The sequence below is a fragment of the Nematostella vectensis genome, chromosome 2 (assembly GCF_932526225.1).
Source record: "Nematostella vectensis chromosome 2, jaNemVect1.1, whole genome shotgun sequence".
In the NCBI taxonomy this organism is placed as follows: domain Eukaryota; kingdom Metazoa; phylum Cnidaria; class Anthozoa; order Actiniaria; family Edwardsiidae; genus Nematostella; species Nematostella vectensis.
Genome location: NC_064035.1, coordinates 7737213 through 7765158, shown reverse-complemented (window position 1 = coordinate 7765158; position 27946 = coordinate 7737213). Strand labels below are relative to the sequence as shown.

At 40.9% G+C, this 27946-nt stretch overlaps 1 protein-coding gene across 2 annotated transcripts; it reads left to right on the top strand.

The window, feature by feature from the left end:
- Positions 1-372: 372 nt before the first annotated feature.
- Positions 373-27927, top strand: LOC5514362 (syndetin). Of its 2 annotated transcripts, XM_048723869.1 has the most exons (35): positions 373-476; positions 643-705; positions 1245-1289; positions 2203-2271; positions 2348-2422; positions 4094-4147; positions 4226-4296; positions 5217-5334; positions 5510-5545; positions 11797-11879; positions 11953-11995; positions 12567-12665; positions 12815-12895; positions 13030-13095; positions 17090-17137; positions 17225-17413; positions 18181-18275; positions 19049-19147; positions 19666-19756; positions 20221-20311; positions 20393-20481; positions 20758-20839; positions 21059-21211; positions 21416-21507; positions 21599-21628; positions 21799-21921; positions 22898-22989; positions 23368-23464; positions 23749-23823; positions 24185-24268; positions 24926-24966; positions 25043-25123; positions 25246-25344; positions 26256-26346; positions 27081-27927. In XM_048723869.1, exons 1-35 carry the CDS (start codon positions 435-437, stop codon positions 27204-27206), a joined length of 2913 nt encoding a protein of 970 aa, XP_048579826.1. In that variant the 5' UTR covers positions 373-434; the 3' UTR covers positions 27207-27927. The 2 variants fall into 2 exon arrangements, with proteins under 2 accessions (XP_048579826.1, XP_048579827.1); XM_048723870.1 differs by lacking the exons at positions 373-476; positions 643-705; positions 1245-1289; ... (2 more) ...; positions 4094-4147; positions 4226-4296 and adding an exon at positions 6572-6689 and having other exon boundaries at positions 5251-5334.
- Positions 27928-27946: the final 19 nt, after the last annotated feature.

Genomic DNA, 27946 nt, shown 5'->3' with positions numbered 1-27946 from the left:
TGGCTGAAATGTGTCTTGTTTTGTGGAAACCGGATATCTTATGTTCGTAATCTGAGCTGCTTTACCCCGTAGCGTGCGAACAGACAAATTCTGCCCCTCTTCAGAATCGAGAAGAATCAATATTTTTTGGAGGGGAAAGCATAGTTGTCAACTCACCCACATTAGGCAGATGTCACAAGATTTTGGACCTCATCACAAGCCTAATTTTGTGAGAATATTTATACATTTGCTGTATCCACTTGCATTAGCTCTCTTGAGTTTTTTACACATATCTACTTTATTTCACCGATTTCAAAGATTTGTCTAAGTTGGGTTGACAGCTATGGGGGAGGGGGAAGGGAGCTTAGGCCTACTCGTTCGTAACATTTGCGTGGTTACCTGATCACAACCCAAAATGGCGGTGAATGATAGAACTCCGAAAATGAGCTAAGATTATGGCGCTGCGAAACCGATTTCGCTCTCTCCTGGGCTTAGATGTAAGTAAAACCCCGAGCTATTGTGGGATGTTACTGAGAATATCTGAGATCAATACAACTCTATATGATTTTGATTATTTTAATGCACAATAATATCACATCATAACATAAAATGCGATCTAATGTTTTTTTTTTTTTATAAAAGTTAAGTTATTTTGCATTTCAGCGTTCATCTAAAGATTTTCCAGACGGGGAGGTCCCTGAGAGTTCCTCTGATATAGTTTATAAGGTGAGGGTGCGAGTATGCTCGAATGTAAACGCTCAATTTCCTCGGGTAAGATGAAAAGTGATATCATTGTTATTATAGCCAAATTAAATTCGTTGTTGCGCGACCTGCCAGAATCCAAAATTACTTTCTTTGTTTGGGAATAGCGCATAGTCAATCAAACCAAACAATCAAAACCAGACAAACCGCCCCCAAAGCTTGTGTCTGACTACGCGCTATTCCCAAACGAGACATGGATTTTGGATTCGCCGAGGTCGCGCAACAACGAATTTGGCTGTAACGAAACGAAATGATTAACTTACTAACAACACCTCGTTTATTCTTTTATTCTTATGATGCGCTAAAATACATTTAGAAACAATCCAAGATATGGGTATATTTATTGCATTTTCGATGCAAGGGTACTGACTCCTAATTTTTCTTACTCGATTGGTTACACAGTTACCGCCAGGATAAAATAGGTTTATCTTTGATAAAAGTTTGCTTTTGTTTCAAATATATGCAAGTATTTATAGTGTTTTCTGATCACGTTCTCTCATTAGGATGACAGCAGAGAATTTCAAGATGATCCACGGACCAATGACGAGGTACTTTTCCTGATGATTCATTTAGACCAAATCACAAGTCACGCTTCTGCTCTGCAGAATCTAATTGTCTATTTGTACCACAGGAAGTCCAAGCTCACAGCTAGTGGTTTTTGGGTTTTGTGAGAAATTCTTGATAAAAACACATGAAACTCACCGAGGGGTTAGAAGTTTTTTTTATAACTACCTTGAAAATTCGGTCACCCCTACCTCACTTTACATAATATATTGACACATAAACATTGGGTTCCAAATTAATTTAGACACTGCACTAAGGAATCTTGTAAAGTTAAAAAGAATCCAAAAATCGGGGAAGAGTTTGAAAGAGGAGAGGGGATCAAGTGCCAACTTGTAAAGAAAAGAATATTGGAAAGAAAAATTATGACCCAGACATTTTTTTTAATATTGTGCTGATCCAAAGCTGCACATACAGCATAATATGGTTTTGAGTTCTGTCTATTTATGAATGGTCATTCCCCAAAAAAAATTGGATATGGGGTGGGTCACACATATCTAAATTTTCTCTGATATTTGAAATGTTTTACATTTTTACAAGATCATTTAATGACTTGTCCTCATTAAGGTGTATACAGTAATGGTTGATTTGGCATGGGCTTTCTTTTGCACAAAGAAAAACATCTTTGTGCAAAAGAAACCCCATGTCAAGTCATTCCTATCTTGTAAATTGTCACTTACTCGTGGTGAAAAAAGTCATGTGCCTACATATAGACTCTTATCTTGTAAATTGTTACTTAATCTGATAGAAATGTGAAATGTTATAGACTCTTATCTCGTAAATTGTTACCTACTCCATATAAATGTGTAATGTTATAGACTCTTCTCTTGTAAATTGTTACTTACTCTCATGATAGAAATGTTAAATGTTATAGACTTTCATCTTTGAAATTGTTGTTAGGTCTTAGAAACAATAGCAGAAGTTTACTTCTCAGACTCTACCTTTGACGCAAGTGATCATGAGCTACAGGTATGGTAGTCATTCTTTATTGTGCTGATTAATGGAAAACCTGTTGTGAACCCTTGAATTTATTATTCCTTATCAGAAACTCACTGAAAAGCCATTGGTATTAGAAGATCTTGATGAATACAGGAATACTTTAAGGCAACAGCTTCAGTCGGTGAGTCTACAATGTCCTCCTACTTGTACCTAACCATATTAATAGGTAATGGTACTTATCTATCAGGGCTGGGTGGAGGGGGCTACTTTCAGAAAAAATATCTAACATGTTCAAAAGCTGGTATGAAGTATCATAATAAACAAACAAATGAAAAAACAGACGAATGAATAGACGAACAAATGAATGAACCAAGAAGTGATGAACAAATGATAATGTTTGAAACTATATTACAGCAAGGGTCAGGCTGGATAACATATCGTATAAATACTTCACGGACCAAAAATTCTTGATATTACATATAGTCTTATATTGTAAACATGATGAATAGTCTCCTTCAAAATAAGATTGATAGCAGTCATTTCCCTCTATGTATGTTCCCACAAATTTATAAGATTCATACATGGGCATGTGAGATCATTTCAGTGGGTCTGTTTAGCAGTCACTCTTAGTGTCACGAACGCCTTCCCCACAAGCAGCTGCTGTAACCACATTCCTTTCAGTTGCCATAAGCCATCCAGAGTGTAGATGTTGCTTAACATAGACCAATTAGATGCCAGAATTAGATGAGTGTGAGGTCAATATGTCAGAGTTTGCCAGAAACCAGCCCTAGTCTTTTAGAGCACAGCTTTGAAATAACTCCGTACATATGTCTATTTCAAATATTTCAGAAATCATGAAACAATCATGATATGAGAACCTTGAGAAAACATAGATCACAAGAACTGTTTATTTCAGAAACATGAGGAACCAGATAACAGGGTGCAACATTCAATAGATTTTGAGGGATGTTGCCGATTGACTTCCTTTCAGCAATTAAAGTTTATGTAAGACATTCGCTTATACATTTGCTGTGTTGAATGCTACAAGCTCCTAACAGATTCGCAAATTGTTCTAAAAACGTGAACGCACTAAAAGCAACTAAGGAAAGGTTTATTACTAGTAATGTGCTTATATTACATGCGATCAAATCACTCTTGATGGCATTTACCGTTTCACCTTTTACAACCCACCTCCGTAAACCATTGGAGACTCACGACTCTGTATTACTCTGTTTTCCTCTTTCGAACACGAGGCCAAATAACTGGCTTTGATGTCGAGGCTTTCAGGGAAATTTGCCTGATCTTAGAGATCACAACAATGGTAACAATGAGTCCTGCTCTCAATCAAATAAAACAAATCGAATAAAACTAATCAAACACACTTGGTATGATAAAGCTTGGGAAATGAAGGATTGTTCAAACCCTGTAGGCAAATTAACAAAACAATATTTCTTGTAAACATCAATTGCTTTGAAAGCCCACTTCTGATGATTGTTCAAAGAAGAAATCTTGAATTTAGATGCAACACTTTCTGGATATCCTCAGTACCACTTACTCACACTAAGAAAATTAGCATAGAGAACTGTTTCAGGATCCTGGAACAGGATTCTGATTGGTCAATAATGTGAAAGGAATGTGGTTTGTAGCAGCCCCTTGTGGGGAAGGCGTGAATGGCATAAAGAGCGGCTGCTAAGCAGACTAAGCATAGTAGCAAAAGGGTAAAAATACCCAATCTTCAGACTAATTGTTGACTTTCACTAAGAAATCATGTGACCTAATAGTCGCCTATTTAATACTGTTTCTGATGTGAGTCATGAAGCAGCTACATAATTCTTATACTTCAATTTTCTAGGTTTCTAAGAAATTATATACAAAAGTCTTGGAAAATCACAGTGCCTATGTACAGGTAACTACTTTTTTTCTAGATATTATTTGAATCGTATTATTAAAAATGTGGCATTCTTATTCTGTATAAATTTCGCAGGAATTACAACGAGTCATGGAGCTACAAGAAGCTCTTCAGAATGCTTCCACCATATGTGACAGAGGCAGAAGGTTAGCACTGTAATTTATTATTTATTTCTGACAAGACAAGCAGTTTATGTTCAAATTGCAGAGAGCCAGAAAAAAAAACAAGCTCAGGCCTCATTCAGAGTCCAACCTTGCCATTCTTGAAATGAAATAAAACCTTTTTCATGATAGCTATTGCACCAGTTACATGCACACCATTGCGGGCTTATTTTTAATTATATCTGTTACATTAGATTCATACACACCTTTGCAGGCCTATTTTTCATGATAGCCATTGCACCATATACATGCCCACTTTACTGGCCTATTTTTATGAAAGCTTTTGCACCAGTTACACACACACCTTTATGGGCCTATTTTTCATTATAGCTAATGCACCAGATACATGAACATATTTTCGGGCCTATTTTTATAAAAGCTTTTGCACCAGTTACACACACACCTTTATGGGCCTATTTTTCATTATAGCTAATGCACCAGATACATGAACATATTTTCGGGCCTATTTTTATGAAAGCTTTTGCACCAGTTACACACACAACTTTATGGGCCTATTTTTCATTATAGCTAATGCACCAGATACATGAACATATTTTCGAGCCTATTTTTCATGAAAGGTGTTGCACCAGCTACATGCATACCTTTGCAGGCCTTTTTATTATTATAGCTATTGCACCAGATACATAAACGTCTTTGCAGCCTATTTATAATTATGCCTATTGCATCAGATACCTACACGTCTTTGCAGGCTATTTTTATGATAGCCATTGCAGCAGATACATACATGAACGGGCCTATTTTTCATTAAAGCTATTGAGTATGTCTTTTATAGTTTTTCTCTTATTATCTCAGCTTATTGATCAAATGGTAATTATGTCAATTGTGCATGGCCGTTTCCTGGTGCTAATTTTTTTATTTTTGTGGTTTTCTGTCGTGTCTTAAAGGCAACTGGACAGAGCGAGATGTGGAGTGTCTGTTGGAGGGTTGGGAATCTTAGCTAAACACCGCAAGAAGCAGCATCTTCTGAACCTGATGGATTCATTAAAAACAATTAAAACTCTTGTGAGTATTTCAGCTTTTTGTGCTTCCACAAGGGAAGAATAATGTCAAGAAGAAAAACGGTACAACACAAGTAAAACTTATCATTATTATTGTGGGGCCATTGTGAAAAATGGCAGTCTTTAAACCAGCCCCTGCACTAATTGTGAATCATACTTACTATGCGTTTCTCATTTAGCAAAGAACAGATATCCGACTAAAAGAGATGTTAGAGGTTAGTGTTGAATAAGCCATTAACTGCATTGTTTTTGTGTGTATCCTTTTTTGAGTATCCAAATCACCCTAGTCAGCTGTCATTTTGTCACCCTACCCAAGAACCAAGTGTGAGAAACCATCCATTTCCATTGGCTGATTTGGAGAAGCCAATGTCATATTTTCGATTGAAATTTTTCATAAATAAATTACTTTTGTTTTTTGATGGGTATTTCACACAAATTAATATTTTGTTTCCAATATTTAATGAAAAACAATTACAAAGTCTGACAAGGGCTCTTCAAAGTCTGCAGCTTGAATGTCATAGTGTTTAGACATGGGTTTTGTATATCTGATTTGTTGTACATTGCTTGATTTGTATGTCCCTTGGCATAGAATATCTGGTTTGTTGTACTTATATTGTATGTCCCTTGGCATAGAATATCTGGTTTGTTGTACTTATATTGTATGTCCCTGGCATAGAATATCTGGTTTGTTGTACTTATATTGTATGTCCCTGGCATAGAATATCTGGTTTGTTGTACTTATATTGTATGTCCCTGAGCATAGAATATCTGTTTTGTTGTACTTATATTGTATGTCCATGTGCATAGAATATCTGGTTTGTTGTACTTATATTGTATGTCCCTGAGCATAGAATATCTGGTTTGTTGTACTTATATTGTATGTCCCTTGGCATAGAATATCTGGTTTGTTGTACTTATATTGTATGTCCCTTGGCATAGGATATCTGGTTTGTTGTACTTACAGTACCGCTCTCGAACATGTGGACATATGTTCGCGAAATTGTTCGCGAACAGCTGGTGTTCGCGAACAGACCGGGACAAACCGTTTGACAAACGGGAACTCGTACCTCGTAACCGAAGACTTACAGTACTGATACTCACTTAAAATACATACAGGAGTTCTGCAAGCGATTCAAATAAATTGTTCGTGTAAAAGTCAGCTGAGAGCTATGGTTATCGTTAAAATCAGAAACAACAAATTCAGTTATAGTCTGATATACCTTCAGTTCAATTATTTGTAGACGATCAAGACAAGACACTTTCAAGTTTGAGAAATAAAGACGATAAAGATGGCGGATGAAAGCCAAAGCATGCGGAGGATTCGATCGTGGATTTACGAGGGCAGACACAGGCAAAAAAGTTAGTTAGTTTATTCTCAAAAGATTGCCTCGAAGAGGGAAGGAATGTCGATCGCTTGATATGCTTTGAAGATTGTCGAATGTGACAACTGCTAGCGAATACTTTTGAACAGCGGGAAGCCATTTATTTAACAAATACTTGTATTACACACGGGATAATTAATTTGGGGAAGGAATGCCGATCGCTTGATATCCTTCGAAGATTTTCGAATGTGTGAAAACTGCTAGCGAAGAATTTTGAAATTCTATTTGACAAATACTCGTAATAAACACGGGAGAAGGAATGCCGATCGCTTGATATCCTTCGAAGATTTTCGAATGTGTGAAACTGCTAGCGAAGAATTTTGAAATTCTATTTGACAAATACTTGTAATAAACACGGGAATATGAATGCCGAAGATTTTCGAATGTGTGAAAACTGCTAGCGAAGAATTTTGAAATTCTATTTGACAAATACTCGTAATAAACACGGGAGAAGGAATGCCGATCGCTTGATATCCTTCGAAGATTTTCGAATGTGTGAAAACTGCTAGCGAAGAATTTTGAACATCGGAAAGCCATCTCTTTAGTTTGAGGAGGGAATGCCGATCGCTTGATATTATTCGAAGATTTTCGATTGTGTGAAAACTGCTAGCCAATCCTTTTGAACACTGAGAAGCCATTTATTTGACAAAAACTTGTATTAGACACGGGAGAATTTGTTTGGGGAAGTAATGCCGATCGCTTGATATTCTTCGATGATTTTCGAATGTGCGAAAACTGCTAGCGAAGAACTTTGAACCGCGGGAATCCATTTATTTGACAAAGCAAAGACTTGTACTAAACACGGGAGAAGGAATGCCGATCGCTTGATCTCCTTCGAAGATTTTCGAATGTGTGAAAACTGCTAGCGAAGAATTTTGAAATTCTATTTGACAAATATTTGTAATAAACACGGGAGAAGGAATGCCGATCGGCATTCCTTTCTCAAACTAATTCTCATGTGTTTATTACATGTCTTTGTCAAATAAATGGCTTCCCGCTGTTATTAAGTCTTCGCTAGCAGTTTTCACACATTTCGAAAATCTTCGAATAATATCAAGCGATCGATCGGCGTTCCTTCCTCAAACTAATTATCCTGTGTTTATTGCATGTCTTTGTCAAATAATGGCTTCCCGCTGTTATTAAGTCTACGCTAGCAGTTTTCACACATTTCGAAAATCTTCGAAAAAAATCAAGCGATCGGCATTCCCTCCTCAAACTAATTCTCCAGTGTTTATTACATGTCTTTGTCAAATAAATGGCTTCCCGCTGTTATTAAGTCTTCGCTAGCAGTTTTCACACATTTAGAAAATCTTCGAATAATATCAAGTACAAGTCTTTGCTTTGTCAAATAAATGGCTTCCCGCTTTTCAAAGTATTCGCTAGCAGTTAACAGACATTCGACAATCTTCGAAGAATATCAAGGGATCGGCATTCCCTCCTCAAACTAATTCTCATGTGTTTATTACATGTCTTTGTCAAATAAATGGCTTCCCGCTGTTATTAAGTCTTCGCTAGCAGTTTTCACACATTTCGAAAATCTTCGAATAATATCAAGCGATCGATCGGCGTTCCTTCCTCAAACTTATTATCCTGTGTTTATTGCATGTCTTTGTCAAATAATGGCTTCCCGCTGTTATTAAGCCTACGCTAGCAGTTTTCTGACACATTTCGAAAATCTTCGAAGAAAATCAAGCGATCGGCATTCCCTCCTCAAACTAATTCTCCCGTGTTTAGTACAAGTCTTTGCTTTGTCAAATAAATGGCTTCCCGCTTTTCTAAGTATTCGCTAGCAGTTAACACACATTCGACAATCTTCGAAGAATATCAAGCGATCGGCATTCCCTCCTCAAACTAATTCTCCCGTGTTTAGTACAAGTCTTTGCTTTGTGAAATAAATGGCTTCCCGCTGTTTAAAAGTATTGGCTAGCAGTTAACACACATTCGAAAATCTTCAAGGAATATCAAGCGATCAGCATTCATTCCCCAAACTTATATTCTGTCTAATACAAGTCTTTGTCAAATAAATGGCTTCTCGCTGTTCCAGCTGTTATTTTGCCCTGGATCAGACGTTACCGTCCGTCAAACCGTTTATTTTGCATCTGTTCGCGAACAGCGTGTTCGCGAACAGTCTATATGTTCGCGAATTTCGCGAACGTCGGTCGCGAATTTCGCGAACGCTGTTCGCGAAAGTTTCGCGAACAGTGTCCCTATGTTCGTGAGCGGTACTGTATATTGTATGTCCCTGAGCATAGAATATCTGGTTTGTTGTACTTATATTGTATGTCCCTTGGCATAGAATATCTGGTTTGTTGTACTTATATTGTATGTCCCTTGGCATAGAATATCTGGTTTGTTGTACTTATATTGTATGTCCCTGGCATAGAATATCTGGTTTGTTGTACTTATATTGTATGTCTCTGGCATAGAATATCTGGTTTGTTGTACTTATATTGTATGTCCCTGAGCATAGAATATCTGTTTTGTTGTACTTTTATTGTATGTTCCTGGGCATAGAATATCTGGTTTGTTGTACTTATATTGTATGTCCATGGGCATAGAATATCTGGTTTGTTGTACTTATATTGTATGTCCCTTGGCATAGAATATCTGGTTTGTTGTACTTATATTTTATGACGCATAGAATATCTGGTTTGTTGTACTTATATTGTATGTCCCTTGGCATAGAATATCTGGTTTGTTGTACTTATATTGTATGTCCCTGGGCATAAAATATCTGGTTTGTTGTAATTATATTGTTTGTCCCTTGGCATAGAATATCTGGTTTGTTGTACTTATATTGTATGTTCCTGGGCATAGAATATCTGGTTTGTTGTACTTATATTGTATGTCCCTTGGCATAGAATATCTGGTTTGTTGTACTTATATTGTATGTCCCTGAGCATAGAATATCTGGTTTGTTGTACTTATATTGTATGTCCCTGAGCATAGAATATCTGGTTTGTTGTACTTATATTGTATGTCTCTGGCATAGAATATCTGGTTTGTTGTACTTATATTGTATGTCCCTGAGCATAGAATATCTGTTTTGTTGTACTTTTATTGTATGTTCCTGGGCATAGAATATCTGGTTTGTTGTACTTATATTGTATGTCCATGGGCATAGAATATCTGGTTTGTTGTACTTATATTGTATGTCCCTTGGCATAGAATATCTGGTTTGTTGTACTTATATTTTATGACGCATAGAATATCTGGTTTGTTGTACTTATATTGTATGTCCCTTGGCATAGAATATCTGGTTTGTTGTACTTATATTGTATGTCCCTGGGCATAAAATATCTGGTTTGTTGTAATTATATTGTATGTCCCTTGGCATAGAATATCTGGTTTGTTGTACTTATATTGTATGTTCCTGGGCATAGAATATCTGGTTTGTTGTACTTATATTGTATGTCCCTTGGCATAGAATATCTGGTTTGTTGTACTTATATTGTATGCCCCTGAGCATAGAATATCTGGTTTGTTGTACTTATGTTGTATGTCCCTTGGCATAGAATATCTGGTTTGTTGTACTTATATTGTATGTCCCTGAGCATAGAATATCTGGTTTGTTGTACTTATATTGTATGTCCCTTGGCATAGAATATCTGGTTTGTTGTACTTATATTGTATGTCTCTGGCATAGAATATCTGGTTTGTTGTACTTATATTGTATGTCCCTGAGCATAGAATATCTGTTTTGTTGTACTTTTATTGTATGTTCCTGGGCATAGAATATATGGTTTGTTGTACTTATATTGTATGTCCATGGGCATAGAATATCTGGTTTGTTGTACTTATATTGTATGTCCCTTGGCATAGAATATCTGGCTTGTTGTACTTATATTTTATGACGCATAGAATATCTGGTTTGTTGTACTTATATTGTATGTCCCTTGGCATAGAATATCTGGTTTGTTGTACTTATATTGTATGTCCCTGGGCATAAAATATCTGGTTTGTTGTAATTATATTGTATGTCCCTTGGCATAGAATATCTGGTTTGTTGTACTTATATTGTATGTTCCTGGGCATAGAATATCTGGTTTGTTGTACTTATATTGTATGTCCCTTGGCATAGAATATCTGGTTTGTTGTACTTATATTGTATGTCCCTGAGCATAGAATATCTGGTTTGTTGTACTTATGTTGTATGTCCCTGAGCATAGAATATCTGGTTTGTTGTACTTATATTGTATGTCTCTGGCATAGAATATCTGGTTTGTTGTACTTATATTGTATGTCCCTGAGCATAGAATATCTGTTTTGTTGTACTTTTATTGTATGTTCCTGGGCATAGAATATCTGGTTTGTTGTACTTATATTGTATGTCCATGGGCATAGAATATCTGGTTTGTTGTACTTATATTGTATGTCCCTTGGCATAGAATATCTTGTTTGTTGTACTTATATTTTATGACGCATAGAATATCTGGTTTGTTGTACTTATATCGTATGTCCCTTGGCATAGAATATCTGGTTTGTTGTACTTATATTGTATGTCCCTGGGCATAAAATATCTGGTTTGTTGTAATTATATTGTATGTCCCTTGGCATAGAATATCTGGTTTGTTGTACTTATATTGTATGTTCCTGGGCATAGAATATCTGGTTTGTTGTACTTATATTGTATGTCCCTTGGCATAGAATATCTGGTTTGTTGTACTTATATTGTATGTCCCTGAGCATAGAATATCTGGTTTGTTGTACTTATGTTGTATGTCCCTTGGCATAGAATATCTGGTTTGTTGTACTTATATTGTATGTCCCTGAGCATAGAATATCTGGTTTGTTGTACTTATATTGTATGTCCCTGGGCATAGAATATCTGGTTTGTTGTACTTATATTGTATGTCCCTTGGCATAGAACATCTGGTTTGTTGTACTTATATTGTATGTCCATGGGCATAGAATATCTGGTTTGTTGTACTTATATTGTATGTCCCTTGGCATAGAATATCTGGTTTGTTGTACTTATATTTTATGTCGCATAGAATATCTGGTTTGTTGTACTAATATTGTATGTCCCTGAGCATAGAATATCAGGTTTGTTGTACTTATATTGTATGACCTTTGTGGCACAGGAGGAAGATTACCCTGGAGCTATCAATCTGTGCCTTGAGTGTGAAAAAGCAGCTCGATCCTACAAGCATTACTTGTGTATAAGGTGAAAAACTACTGAACACCTTTTTTTTAATAAAGCCTTTAATTTTTACCTAATGATGAATGTCTATTTTTAGTGAACTGAGCTCAAACCTCCAAGAAACACTAATCGATATTGAGGTAAACATTGAGGGAAGTTTATGCATGACTGAGAAAAAGCCACTATTGCTTGACGTATTATGCAACACCTACTTAATGAACTTACATTCATGAATGAGTGTGTAAGCACTGTCACTAAAGACCTTATCACTGTCCAGTCTCCTTTATGGTTCTTTTGCGATCCACTGTTCCTAAGTTCTGGAGTTGGCTTTTAGTACATCTCACAGAGGCGGATTATTTTTTTTCGGGGTTTGATTCAACATTTGGCTCTCTGTCTCACACAGACACAAATTCCTATCTTAGATGGCAGTTGTTAGTGATATAATGTTCACAAATGAAGAAAACACTTTATTGTTTGCTGCCCTACCTGGGTCCCAAGCTCCTTCATTCTCTGAGCACTTTGTTGAAAATATAATGCAGCAAAAGAGATGGAACTTTCCTTGGCAGGCCAAGAGGGGGGTTTAAACCACCTAAGTCGTCCCCCTTGATCCGTTACTGCCTCAAAAAGCCCAAACAAGCTGACCTTGAGGAAGCCCTTATCACTAGGCTATCATACCAGGAACTCCATGTTATCCTTTTTTGTCATGTTTAGAAACAATTGAGTGTAGCTCTGACTAGGACATGTTGTGACTTTGACGCTGCACATTACGAGAGACTTCAGACGGCTTTCAGATACCTTGGCAAGACCCAGGTATGAGCGTTTCTACTTTGCTGTATTAAGGTCTAAAAAGACTACCAATTTGGGTTGAACTTGGGTAGGTAAAAGGTCTTTCTTGTCTCTGTCCTGTAAAATATGGTACATAGTATGTTTTCTAACAATGCTTGCTATTGTGTATCTAGATTGCAATGGACCAGATGATAATCCATTTTATGAATCATATCAATCAAGTCTCATTTGCAGTAATCAACAATCATTTGGAGGTACAGTTCATTTCGTATAGCAAGTTATAAATTATATATTCATTCTTGATTGTATGCTGCTGATGGTAGCAGTAGATATTATAAATAAAAATAATTAAGAGAAAAAGATTATGCATTTGGTGTTGTGTTGGCAGGGGGATGCATCTGACTGCATCACGGATGATGGTCAACAGCATGTCCACTACAGTGGGCTTTGCAAGGTGATGGGATACACAAACACTCTTAGCCCTACCAACCCACACACACAGTAGCCCTACCAACCCACACATACAGTAGCCCCACCAACCCACACACACAGTAGCCCCACCAACCCACACACCATACAGTAGCCCTACCAACCCACACACAGTAGCCCTACCAACCCACACATACAGTAGCCCTACCAACCCACACATACAGTAGCCCTACCAACCCACATACAGTAGCCCTATCAACCCACACATACAGTAGCCCTACTAACCCACACATACAGTAGCCCTACCAACCCACACATACAGTAGCCCTACCAACCCACACATACAGTAGCCCTACCAACTCACACATACAGTAGCCCTACCAACCCACACATACAGTAGCCCTACCAACCCACACATACAGTAGCCCTACCAACCCACACATACAGTAGCCCTACCAACCCACACACACACAGTAGCCCCACCAACCCACACATACAGTAGCCCTACCAACCCACACATACAGTAGCCCCACCAACCCACACATACAGTAGCCCTACTAACCCACACATACAGTAGCCCTACCAACCCACACATACAGTAGCCCTACCAACCCACACATACAGTAGCCCCACCAACCCACACATACAGTAGCCCTACCAACCCACACATACAGTAGCCCTACCAACCCACACATACAGTAGCCCTACCAACCCACACATACAGTAGCCCCACCAACCCACACATACAGTAGCCCTACCAACCCACACACACACAGTAGCCCCACCAACCCACACATACAGTAGCCCTACCAACCCACACATACAGTAGCCCTACCAACCCACACATACAGTAGCCCTACCAACCCACACATACAGTAGCCCTACCAACCCACACATACAGTAGCCCTACCAACCCACACATACAGTAGCCCTACCAACCCACACATACAGTAGCCCTACCAACCCACACATACAGTAGCCCTACCAACCCACACACACACAGTAGCCCCACCAACCCACACATACAGTAGCCCTACCAACCCACACATACAGTAGCCCCACCAACCCACACATACAGTAGCCCTACTAACCCACACATACAGTAGCCCTACCAACCCACACATACAGTAGCCCTACCAACCCACATACAGTAGCCCTACCAACCCACACATACAGTAGCCCTACCAACCCACACATACAGTAGCCCTACCAACCCACACATACAGTAGCCCTACCAACCCACACACACACAGTAGCCCCACCAACCCACACATACAGTAGCCCTACCAACCCACACATACAGTAGCCCCACCAACCCACACATACAGTAGCCCTACCAACCCACACATACAGTAGCCCTACCAACCCACGCATACGGTAGCCCCACCAACCCACACATACAGTAGCCCTACCAACCCACACATGCAGTAGCCCTACCAACCCACACATACAGTAGCCCTACCAACCCACACATACAGTAGCCCTACCAACCCACACATACAGTAGCCCTACCAACCCACACATACAGTAGCCCTACCAACCCACATACAGTAGCCCTACCAACCCACACATACAGTAGCCCTACCAACCCACACATACAGTAGCCCTACCAACCCACATACAGTAGCCCTACCAACCCACACATACAGTAGCCCTACCAACCCACACATACAGTAGCCCTACCAACCCACACATACAGTAGCCCTACCAACCCACACACACACAGTAGCCCCACCAACCCACACATACAGTAGCCCTACCAACCCACACATACAGTAGCCCCACCAACCCACACATACAGTAGCCCTACTAACCCACACATACAGTAGCCCTACCAACCCACACATACAGTAGCCCTACCAACCCACACATACAGTAGCCCTACCAACCCACACATACAGTAGCCCTACCAACCCACATACAGTAGCCCTACCAACCCACACATACAGTAGCCCCACCAACCCACACATACAGTAGCCCCACCAACCCACACATACAGTAGCCCTACCAACCCACACATACAGTAGCCCCACCAACCCACACATACAGTAGCCCTACTAACCCACACATACAGTAGCCCTACCAACCCACACATACAGTAGCCCTACCAACCCACACATACAGTAGCCCTACCAACCCACACATACAGTAGCCCTACCAACCCACATACAGTAGCCCTACCAACCCACACATACAGTAGCCCTACCAACCCACACATACAGTAGCCCTACCAACCCACACATACAGTAGCCCTACCAACCACACAGTAGCCCTACTAACCCACACATACAGTAGCCCTACCAACCCACACATACAGTAGCCCTACCAACCCACACATACAGTAGCCCTACCAACTCACACATACAGTAGCCCTACTAACCCACACACACACAGTAGCCCTACCAACCCACACACACAGTAGCCCTACCAACCCACACATACAGTAGCCCTACCAACCCACACACCATACAGTAGCCCTACCAACCCACACACAGTAGCCCTTTCAACCCACACATACAGTAGCCCTACCAACTCACACATACAGTAGCCCTACCAACCCACACATACAGTAGCCCTACCAACCCACACATACAGTAGCCCTACCAACCCACACATACAGTAGCCCCACCAACCCACACATACAGTAGCCCCACCAACCCACACATACAGTAGCCCTACCAACCCACACATACAGTAGCCCTACCAACCCACACATACAGTAGCCCCACCAACCCACACATACAGTAGCCCTACCAACCCACACATACAGTAGCCCTACCAACCCACGCATACGGTAGCCCTACCAACCCACACATACAGTAGCCCTACCAACCCACACATACAGTAGCCCTACCAACCCACACATACAGTAGCCCTACCAACCCACACATACAGTAGCCCTACCAACCCACACATGCAGAAGCCCTACCAACCCACACATCCAGTAGCCCTACCAACCCACACATACAGTAGCCCTACCAACCCACACATACAGTAGCCCTACCAACCCACACATGCAGAAGCCCTACCAACCCACACATACAGTAGCCCTACCAACCCACACACCATACAGTAGCCCTACCAACCCACACACAGTAGCCCTTTCAACCCACACATACAGTAGCCCTACCAACTCACACATACAGTAGCCCTACCAACCCACACATACAGTAGCCCTACCAACCCACACATACAGTAGCCCTACCAACCCACACATACAGTAGCCCCACCAACCCACACATACAGTAGCCCCACCAACCCACACATACAGTAGCCCTACCAACCCACACATACAGTAGCCCTACCAACCCACACATACAGTAGCCCCACCAACCCACACATACAGTAGCCCTACCAACCCACACATACAGTAGCCCTACCAACCCACGCATACGGTAGCCCTACCAACCCACACATACAGTAGCCCTATCAACCCACACATACAGTAGCCCTACCAACCCACACATCCAGTAGCCCTACCAACCCACACACACACAGTAGCCCCACCAACCCACACACACACAGTAGCCCCACCAACCCACACTTACAGTAGCCCTACCAACCCACACATACAGTAGCCCTACCAACCCACACATACAGTAGCCCTACCAACCCACACATGCAGAAGCCCTACCAACCCACACATCCAGTAGCCCTACCAACCCACACATGCAGAAGCCCTACCAACCCACACATCCAGTAGCCCCTCCAACACCATTTGCTGTTGCACTGACATCCACTGGAATCCTGAAATGGAAGCGGAAAAAAACAAGATATTGCCTGCATTCTACCAAACCTCAAGCAAATTCCGACCCCTCACTCCGCATCTTGACCGTCATGCACCAAGCACTTCTTCAAGCTCGCAAAAATGCATCGCACGGCGTCTTGGTCCGAGACTGTACCAACACACTGATAGCCCTACCAACACACTCATTCTTGAATATTTTGTTTCTCATTCTTAAAGACATAAATTTTCTTGATATATTAACATATTTATGCTTTGATGTTACCCTTTCTAGAAAGTTGGTGTGGATCAATTCACTCCTTGCCTTTTGGATCTTTGCAAGGTGGGTCACCAACCATTTTCACATATCCTCCTTGTGGATTCTAGACTGCAGGCACTTTTGTATGAAATAACACCATCATCTTTACAGTCATTGTGGTCCGTTATGCTGAACTACCATAAAGTCATGCAATGGCATGAGCGGTATGATCCGGCTATGCATGTAACCGGAAGTGACATCACAGGTGACGGCACTGATGATGAGAAGAATGCTGAAGCCACCTATAACAGAAACTATATTAGACAGAAACTGGATCATGGGCTCAATAGGATTTGGAAGGTATGCTCTTGTGCGCTTTTTTTTTAAATGAGCCATTCTCTATCAGGAAGCCTAGGTGGTGCTGTTGGCAGAGCGTCGCTCTTTAGTGCCTGTGCCTTTCACCACTGGTTTCTGAGTTTGATTTCCGGTTCCAACATGTGTTGAGTTAGTTGGTCTTGCCTTTGCTCCGAGGGTTTCTCTCCCGGTTCTCTTGTTTTCCTCCCTCCAAAAATTTATTTATTTATTTATTTTCCTTATTAACCTCCTTATTAAAACTGCGAAAACAAGCATTGTTACATGGATCACGTTAATAAAAAGGACCCGTTTGACTGAAGATGTAGTTTGTCTTTTTAGTCATTTTCAAATAATTTTTGGTGATTCATTAAACACAGCTTTGAAAAACCCAAAGACAATATTTGAAAACTTAATCTGTCTTCCAACAGAACTACTAATAACTCAAGCAATCCAAGAAGTAAATTTTGATACTTTTAATGATCCCGTCCAGGACAATTCTTTTTGTGACATGGCCCATTATAAACCAGGATCGTAGCAGAGGGTGGGGCACTGGGGGCACGTGCCCCCCCCCACTATTTTAAAAAAATTATAAGCAAATGACCAGTAGGGGCGTGGCTGTGCCCCCCACTATTTTCTTAATGTTTCTGTATTGTGCCCCCCCCCCCCCCCAATAATCCGAGGCCTGCTACGGCTATGTAAACCACAGTCTTTGGGTTCTCGTCAGTGTGGAGTATTGTTAAAGAGACTTTGTTACATGACTCAACTTTGTTTAGGAGGTGCAGGAGCGGATCAAGGCCCATTTGCTAGGAACTGATCTCTCCTATTTCAAGTACGATGATTTCATCTACGTTCTCGATTTAGTGAACAGGTAAGGATATCTAAATTGGAAATTTTGCATACTTGACTACTTTACTGTTTGATTGCTTCCTTTATTGCATTGTTTATTGCAACATTGCTTTGAAAATCAGTCTTTCAAAATACACGGTATATACATGAATTTTTACATAGAGGTAAATAGTCAGTTGTTATTATATAAGCATATATTTGAACACATATCAGCTCATAGGCGTGTGGGTATAGGGTCTTTGCAGGGGGCACGTAGCTAAGGGTTGCCACAAGAAAAATCAACAAGCTTGCCGCAATGGGGTCAGTACGCAGCTCTTACAAGCTGCAATTTGATTGGGCAAATGAACAATATCCGCACCTCGACACAAAGAACGAGAAGAATAGAGACAAAAGAACTCCTTTGTAGAACAAAGATAATAGGAGACAAAGCAGCTGCGTACTTACTCGCCGCAATGCAGGCCCGTACCCAATTGGGGGGGGGGGTGCAGGGGGTGGGTTCACACCCCCCACAATGGCGAAATTCCACTTCCGGTTCGCAATAGATGGCTATTTGTAGATAAAACTATTAAGTACAAGTGAATTTGATAATAAAAGGCATTTAAGTCAAACTTTTTTGTAGCCAAATCCGATAATAAGTATCCCGTGGAAATACTACAACAACATTAAAAAATCCCTTTTTGTTCTTTCGGGGGTGGTCAGATTTTTATCAGAAAACTAAAAAACTAGGTCAACTTTTTCAGATTTCGCACTCCCCCAAGAAAAATCCTGGTCGTTAACTTGTGTTGTCTTTTATAGGTTGATCGCGGTCGGTGGTGAGTTCTGCAGTAGCAAGGCCGAGGATCTGCACGAATCTATTCGGACTCAAACTGTCAAGTATTTCAAGAACTATCACAGGTTAGTGAATCATCCAGGCTCTTCCCTCAAGGGTCACGATAGTGTGATAAATATACGTACGTGGCTGTCACGCTTTCAGATGTACTTGATGCTTTTGCCATGTTATTGTAAACGACGCTGCCACAGTGAATCACGATCAAATGGAAAAAGGAAATCCTCACATGCCAGTCAAAAGTGAATTGGTGGGAACTGCCTGTTGGGTGCTTTGGGCACTCTGAGCGGGGATAATGATCTATTTATTTTTCATAAAAACTTGCCTCCCTGCCCTGTATTGCACATGTTTCGATCCTATCCGAAATTTCCGAAATATCCAATCCTGGGCGGGTGGAGTTAGCCTTTTTTTATCTTATTGTCCCCAGAATAAGTGTATCAGAGTGAGCCGCCTTTCTCACATTCATTGATTATCGGATGTATAAGTGAACATCTATATTACAAAAGGAAGGATGGTGTTGGGATTATTTATCTCTCTTAAAAGTGAAAGAAAAGAAGTAAAGGAAGGATTTTATTTCTCTTGATAGGTCCCGTATGGAGGAGCTGCGTATGTTCCTTGAGAACGAGGCCTGGCAGCTGTGCCCTGTCAAGATCACCTTCAAGATCCTGGACCTTCAGGTCTGCATCACGTGACCTTAATGGTCTGTATCATGTGACATAACTGGTTTGTATCACATGACCTTACTGGTCTGCATCACGTGACCTTACTTGTCTGTATCGCGTGACATAACTGGTTTGTATCACATGACCTTAATGGTCTGCATCACGTGACCTTAATGGTCTGTATCACGTGACATAACTGGTCTGTATGACATGAGCTTACTGATTCAGGTCGGTACCCGCGTGACTTTGCTGATTTAGGTCTCTATTACCCGGTCATGTGACCCTACTTATTCAGGTTTTTATCACATGGCCTTACTGGTTTAGGGCTGTATCACGTGACCTCACTGATTCAGGTCTGTGACTGCTAGATTGATCGATAGAATGCTTTCAAGAAAAAGTTTTCCAATAGATATTACGTAGTATTTGTAAGTATAACTCAGTGTGTAATGTATCCACCGCTTGCTCGTTGCATATGACAGGAGTTCCGCTTTTTGAAAAACCAACTTCTGCCATCGTCCAAGACCCATAAGCGGACACCATCAGGGACAATGCAAGCTCCACCCGACACAGGTATTGTAATCTCGGCACCATTTTTATCCACATATGACAAGAAAAAATATCCTTATTATCTACTTGATTTTTCTGTTCCAGCCTTCTTCACGCGCTATGCGACCACAGGAAACCCTTTCGATGATGTTTACGTGGAAGATGAAGGCGAAGACGTCATGGCCCATAATGGGGTCAGAAATCATTTTATCCCATGCTCTCATCAGGCATTGGGCTATATAATTCTATATATTGAGTTACTTATTGAGACTTAAGTGGCTCCCTTTAATTTTATTGCCCGTTATTTTAATGGCAGTATTTGCTTCGTTCGTTCTACTAAACACTACTTAACTACTTTCCCGTGCTATTGAAAACGGACATTTAAATGTCCGTTTTCGCTCCTTTCTTAGCATTATTTATTCCCTCAATTACCGCAATTATAATGTCTCGTTTTTTGCTTCGCTCCTTAGCTTGACGGAGATTTGAATGACAATGACAAACGAGGTGTAAATGAGGACGAGGATGACGATGAAGACGATGAAGACATCCCAGGTTAGTGTCTCGTTCCTAATCTTTGTATCAAAAATGCAGTGATTAGCATATTGGGAGTGTACGTGCGGAGGTGGTGGGTGATTGGTGCGGGAAGAAGAATATAGGGAGGATGTTGTGATGGGTGCGTGAAGCACAGTAGCCAAGAGTATTGTCAAAATTTGACTTTTCGCCTATTATGTTTTGCGATTTCCCGCCGTAATTTTGAGGTGTGTTGTGCAGAGGAGCTGAAACTGGACTATGTGGATGAGCGGACTGGCGAAATTCCTGCAGGCAAGAGCAGCGAGTCTCACATGCACAGCAGAAAGAACCAGCAGTTCCTGTCTCGCGTACCATGCATTACCAACACCACACTTAATGTACTTAGAGTATTTGGTAAGTCACCATCACCACCAACCATTGTCACCAACACCATACTTAAATCATCATTACCACTACCACCATCACGAACACCATATTTAATCACCATTACCACTGTCATCACCATCTATTTCTTAAGTGTGTCCCATTCTAACCAATCACTTTAATCAAGCTGGTTTTTAAGATCAAGGTTTATTGAATTTAATTTGTCTTCGGTAGGAAAGTACATGCAAATGATGAATGTGCTGAAGCCAATTGCGTTCGATGTTGTAATCTGTATGTCTCAGCTTTTCGACTACTACCTTTTTGCAGTAAGTTACCTATTGTTGAATAGTCTAGGTACATAGTGAGAATGGTCTAAATTAGTCCAGGATTTTGATATTTTTTTTATATTTATCGTAGGTCACGTCGTTTTTCTCCCCCGAGGTTCTGGTGAGTAACTATTTCATAATATAATCCTTCTATTTCAGGAAATACTTGGCCCAAGCTGAACGATTTTCCCGTGGTATTCATATAAAAGCTTAATGTTACTCAATGCTTTCCTCAATGCTGTTTCTGCCGGTACCTATTCCACACCTTCCTCAATGACTTTGTTTTCTTAGGCGGATGGCAGCGCACATGGCCTCAGCATTAAACTACGTACGACCCTCAAACGCATTGCAGATAACCTCATCTTGAATCCTGATGCAGATCCAAGTTTACATGCAGCCGAGAATGACATGAAGGTATTTATGTGCAACACGCTACACGCTAATATAATAAGCGAATGTCGACATGAATGCATCATGCATAATAACACTGTGAGAGTTCCCTGACTTAATCCTTAGTGCCTACCCCTTACCCACCCTCTAACCTCTATTATGTTGTGAGGGTTCTATAACTTATGCCTTGGTACCCACCTTCATACCTTCCTTATGTCTTGTAGGGGTCCTCTGGATAATGCTTTGCGTATAAAAGCCCCCACCTTCATACCTTCCTTATGTCTTTTAAGGGTCCTCTGGATAATGCTTTGCGTATAATAGCCCTTACCTTCATACCTTCCTTATGTCTTGTAGGGGTCCTCTGGATAATGCTTTTCGTATAATAGCCCCCACCTTCATACCTTCCTTATGTCTTGTAGGGGTCCTCTGAATAATGCTTTGCATATAATAGCCCCCACCTTCATACCTTCCTTATGTCTTGTAGGGGTCCTCTGGATAATGCTTTGCGTATAATAGCCCCCACCTTCATACCTTCCTTATGTCTTTTAAGGGTCCTCTGGATAATGCTTTGCGTATAATAGCCCACACCTTCATACCTTCCTTATGTCTTTTAAGGGTCCTCTGGATAATGCTTTGCGTATAATAGCCCCCACCTTCATACCTCCCTTATGTCTTGTAGGGGTCCTCTGGATAATGCTTTGCGTATAATAGCCCACACCTTCATACCTTCCTTATGTCTTGTAGGGGACCTCTGTATAATGCTTTGCGTATAATGGATCCCCAACCATCACCTCCCCTATGTTTTCTCTTGCTTCTCAGACTTATCAGTGCCTGTAATAGGTCCACTATCCGTACCTATCACCTCCTTTGTGTAGGTCCCCCTCCACCCTCTCCCACCCCCTTTATGTGTTCTAACACTAATCATTGCGTATAAAAGGTCCCTTACTCCCACCCTCCCACCTCCCTCATGTGTCGTAACACTAATCATTGCGTATAAAAGGTCCCATATCCGTACCTTTCACCCATGGTGGACTTGACACGGGAAGACTCCATGTTTGGATTAGCAGAACGAATCCTTGCCACAGAGTCCCTGTGAGTATTACTCAGAAAGTGTTTCACCGCTTCGTTACTTACTATGGCTTATACTGCATTCTAAATTCTGAAAATGAGTCGAAATGAAATGAAAAATCCACCTAGTCCACCTTTCAAATATGGTTGCACTCGGAGATGCATGGGAATAAAAGAATTAAGCAAATAAGCGCAAAAATCAAATGCAGGTTTGGGAAGCTGACTTTCAGGACGTTCCCATAAAGCACTGCGGGCTACAACACAGATTTGCGAGTGCAACCATATTTGAAACAGGTGTATACAGATATACACCTTTTGTCTTTCCATCAGAATTTGATAGCTACAACAAAAGGTTGTATTTATTGCTCAAACAAACTGTTCACAGTGGCAATGTATTTTTAGCGTCTTCCTAGCCAAGCAATTCGAGTTTCTCCACGGGCCTTTGGAAGCAATCATCCCGTCCAACAAACGTGCCTTCCTGTCCCAGTTCTACTCACAGGTATTCGTATCCCTCTGACAGTATACAGTCTTCTCGGATAAGAACACTAAACCAAAGGTCCCGTCAAGGTCTCTTCAAGCTGCACCATACTAATCTGAAGAACCACTGGCGTCTCAATAAACGCTTAGGCACTGAGCGCCCTCAATGACGCTTACTAACCATACACACACACGGTGAAGGTTATATAACTGGTAGAGGTTATATAACACTCTCTGATAGCCAGCCTTTAAACTTTCAAGCAGATGGAAGTACTATGTAACTAAGTTTTTTGTTCATGTATCTAGACTGTAAGTACGGCCCCTGAGATTCGCAGGCCAATATATCGTGCAGTGGCTACTCGATGTATTGGATATGAAAAGGTGAGTACTGCCCCTGATTTACATGCAAGGGATTTCTACGCGCCTGTTCAATGCGCATTAGTTTCTTCTAATATTTATCCCATTTATCCCATCGTATGCCACAGTGCCATGCAAGTAGTATAGTATGCACCGTATTAGACCATAATTTGGTGGGCAAGCTCCAAATTCGACCACATTCGATCACTGTTCCCACATAGGTGGGAACTTTCCCACCTATTTTGACAACCATATTAACAGCAAATTCGTTGCTTTCTATACTACTTATACAAATGCAGATCAAGTGATTCCTTTGCGAAATCTATTACACGCCATTAGAAAAATTAGGTATTATTAAGATTTAAAAAAGTGTTGTCTTTGTCAGACTTTACAATTGATGACGACCGTGAAGTGGGACATCAAGGAGATAATGTCACAGCATAATGCTTTCGTGGATATCTTAGTGCGGGTAAGGGCATCTAGAGTAAAGGCTAATCTTTATTGTCGTTAGGTTTAGCTTGACATCGTAGGGTAACGTTTAGGCAGTGTCTTCGGGGTATTGGTAGACATCATAGAGTAAGGCCTATCTTACTATCCGAGGTATAGGTTGACATCCTTGGGTAAGGCCTATCTTACTATCCGAGGTATAGGTTGACATCATTAGGTAAGGCCTATCTTACTATTCGAGGTATGGGTTGACATCCTGGGGTAAGGCCTATCTTACTATCCGAGATATTTGTAGACATCCTGGGGTAAGGTCTATCTTACTATCCGAGGTATAGGTAGACATCCTGGGGTAAGGCCTATCTTACCATCCGAGGTATGGGTAGACATCCTTGGGTAAGGCCTATCTTACTATCCGAGGTATGGGTTGACATCCTGGGGTAAGGCCTATCTTACTATCCGAGGTATGGGTTGATTTCCTGGGGTAAGGCCTATCTTACTATCTGAGGTATGGGTTGGCATCCTGGGGTAAGGCCTATCTTACTGTCCGAGGTATGGGTTGACAAGCAAAGGCAATTCAAAAATCACTGCGCTGTTAAGATATTTTAATATTTAGGAATATTTTAGTGGCTTAGATCAAGCAACCTCTCTAGTATTCTTATTCACGATTTTCTTCTTAAAGGAATTTCAAGTATTCAGTATGCGACTGACTCAGTTATCAAAGTAAGACCATCTCTTTTTTTATTCTTCCTCATCTTCCTTTTCATCTTTTAATTGTTCTATGCCTTTTTGTTATCAGGCGTATCCCAGTTCCAAAAGAGGCGTATGGTGTGTTATGGGACCACTGTATCCGTCTGGCCAACAGAACGTTTGTGGAAGGGTAAGGAAATGGTTTTAAGTTGCTTTTTTTGCTCATCATAAAATCCTCTCGCCGTTCTTGTAATTGTGGTCGTCTTCTTAATTGACTAGTTGATCCCATCCCTAATTTACGCTCTTCTACAGTTTTGCTAGTGCTAAGAAGTGCAGTAACGAGGGGCGTGCTTTGATGCAGTTGGATTTTCAACAGTATTTGATGAAACTCGAGAAACTCACCGATATCAGGTAGAATATAGCGGTTTCAGATCACACGCGGCCGTCGCCTTAAAAAAAATCTACTATTTGACTTTTGCTGTAGCGCGCTGTCAATCAATATGCTCTTGACCAATCATAGTCCAAAGCAAGGCCTTCCTGATAGCGTGGCGAGTACAAGTTTCAGCTTGTGCATTTTCCGCTCAGCGCCGAGCTTTTGGCTGTTATGTAGTTAGAAATCTATTTCCCTGTTTGAGATTCGATCTACTGCCACACTTTGGCCTGGTGAATTATCATAATATCTTAAACTAGAAGTCACAGTACAGTAAGAATGCCATGTGTTGTCCATCGGCATCAAATTTATTTCGCTTTTCCTTTTCTTTGATTTTCTTTGTGGTGAACCTTGAACGTCTAGCGTGTTTTCATACAAAAACAGCACCTTTCTTTCGTATGAACGTTCTGGCTATTTGATAAACTGACCTGCCTTCGTGTCTCAATAAAATAACTCTCAAGAAATTAGCTAATGCTTTGGCCATTTGGAACTATAAGTGAGCGGAAAATGCACAGGCTGAAACTTGTACTTGCCAAACTCGCCCCGCCATCACAATGGCCTTGCTTTGTACTGTTATTGGTCAAGAGCATATTGTGTGACAGCGCACTACCGCAAAAGTCAAATAATGCCGTAGATTTTGATTTTCTTTTTGATGGCGAAGGCCGCGTGTGATCTGAAACCTCTATAAGTAAGATCGTACTTTATGAGCGATGAAGAAGCATAGACGGGGCAAGAAGTGGGTGCATTGGGTCTAAATTTATTGCCCCCTCCCCCATCAATAGATTTTGGATGTGGCCATGATTTCTATAGCATAGCCCATCCTATTCCTACTCTATGATTGTGGTTTTGATCACTTCGCTCTTCGAGCTTAAAGCTTATTATTTTTAAATAGGCCAATACCTGACCGCGAGTACGTCGAGACTTACATTAAAGCTTTCTACCTGACCGAAAACGAGATGGAGAGATGGATTAGAGAACACAAGGTACTATACCGTGAATGATCTAATAAACGCCTCCTTCTAATGAACGCCCCCCCTAAACTTACAAGTTTGTAATGAACGCTCCTCTCAAATAAAACTGGTGACAATGCGGCTTTAACCCCACTTTCCATGTTCCTCTACCTGCTCTTAATTCCACTTTCCATGTTCGTCTACCTGCTCAACCCCACTTTCCATGTTCGTCTACCTGCTCTCAACTTTACTTTCCATGTTCCTCTACCTGCTCTTAATTCCACTTTCCATGTTCGTCTACCTGCTCAACCCCACTTTCCATGTTCGTCTACCTGCTCTCAACTTTACTTTCCATGTTCGTCTACCTGCTCTAAACCCTACTTTCCATGTTCCTCTACCTGCTCTAAACCCTACTTTCCATGTTCGTCTACCTGCTCTTAACCCCACTTTCCATGTTCGTCTACCTGCTCTTAACCCTACTTTCCATGTTCCTCTACCTGCTCTTAACCCCACTTTCCATGTTCCTCTACCTGCTCTTAACCCCACTTTCCGTGTTCGTCTTACCTCCACCTCTACCTTTGTTATTGTTTAAAAAAAATAAGCACCTGAAAATAAAATCATTACCTTTCTTATCAAATTCAATGAAAAATATCGCAACAGCTTCCCCAAAATCACCAGATGGAAATTGATGCTTTCTCGCACTTGGTACTTTCCTTTGATGACGAAATCGCTCCTGCCGTTACAGTAACTCCTATTCTTATTTTAAGGAATATTCGAGTAAGCACCTGACTAGTTTGGTGACATGTGGTGTTGGCTCTCATATCACCAAGAAAGGTCGCCAGAAGCTGTTAGCAATTATAGAAGAGCACGAGAAAAATAAGCAAGTCAGATGACAAGGAATAAGAGGCACCAGAGTACCATTTATGGGAAACGTAATGGTGGCACAGGAGAGGTACCACTGTATGGTCAATAGGGAGACGTAACCACCACGTGACAATAGGAACGGACATCTTATGGTCACGGAACGGTCACGCGACGACACGTAACGGTCACGCTGCGGTCACGTAACCGTCACTTCGCAATCACGGAACTTTCGGTAACACCCCACAACACGTCATTGTCACGGTACGGTCATGTGACAAACACGTCACGGTCACGTGGTCACGATGGTTACATCACGACCGCATAACGGTCGGTACGGGCTTCACGCCACGAACATGGTCATTACACTACGCCACGACCACGGAATGGTCGGTAAGATCACCGTCACACAACGTGACCCAGTACGATCACGTCACGTCACGTCACGACTTAACGGTCAATACGGTACGGACGGATCTGTCATACCAAAGTTCTAATAATAAAAAATAAATGCAAAATTGATATAGTTTTGAACAAAATACGTGAGTTAGGGATTTCATACAAAGGAACGACTGTGTTTAGTACACGTTTTTCCATGGACTCTTTTTGAAAGTAGTTAGGCGAATAAAGTCATTATGTCCGTTTTGATTTTAATTCGTAGATCAAAGTAGGTAGAGGGTATTAGGTTTTGTTATATGACTGTACTAATTGATCACAATTGTATTATAGAAAAAATACTTTGACAGATTCTAACTTGTTTTGCGCTTGTTTT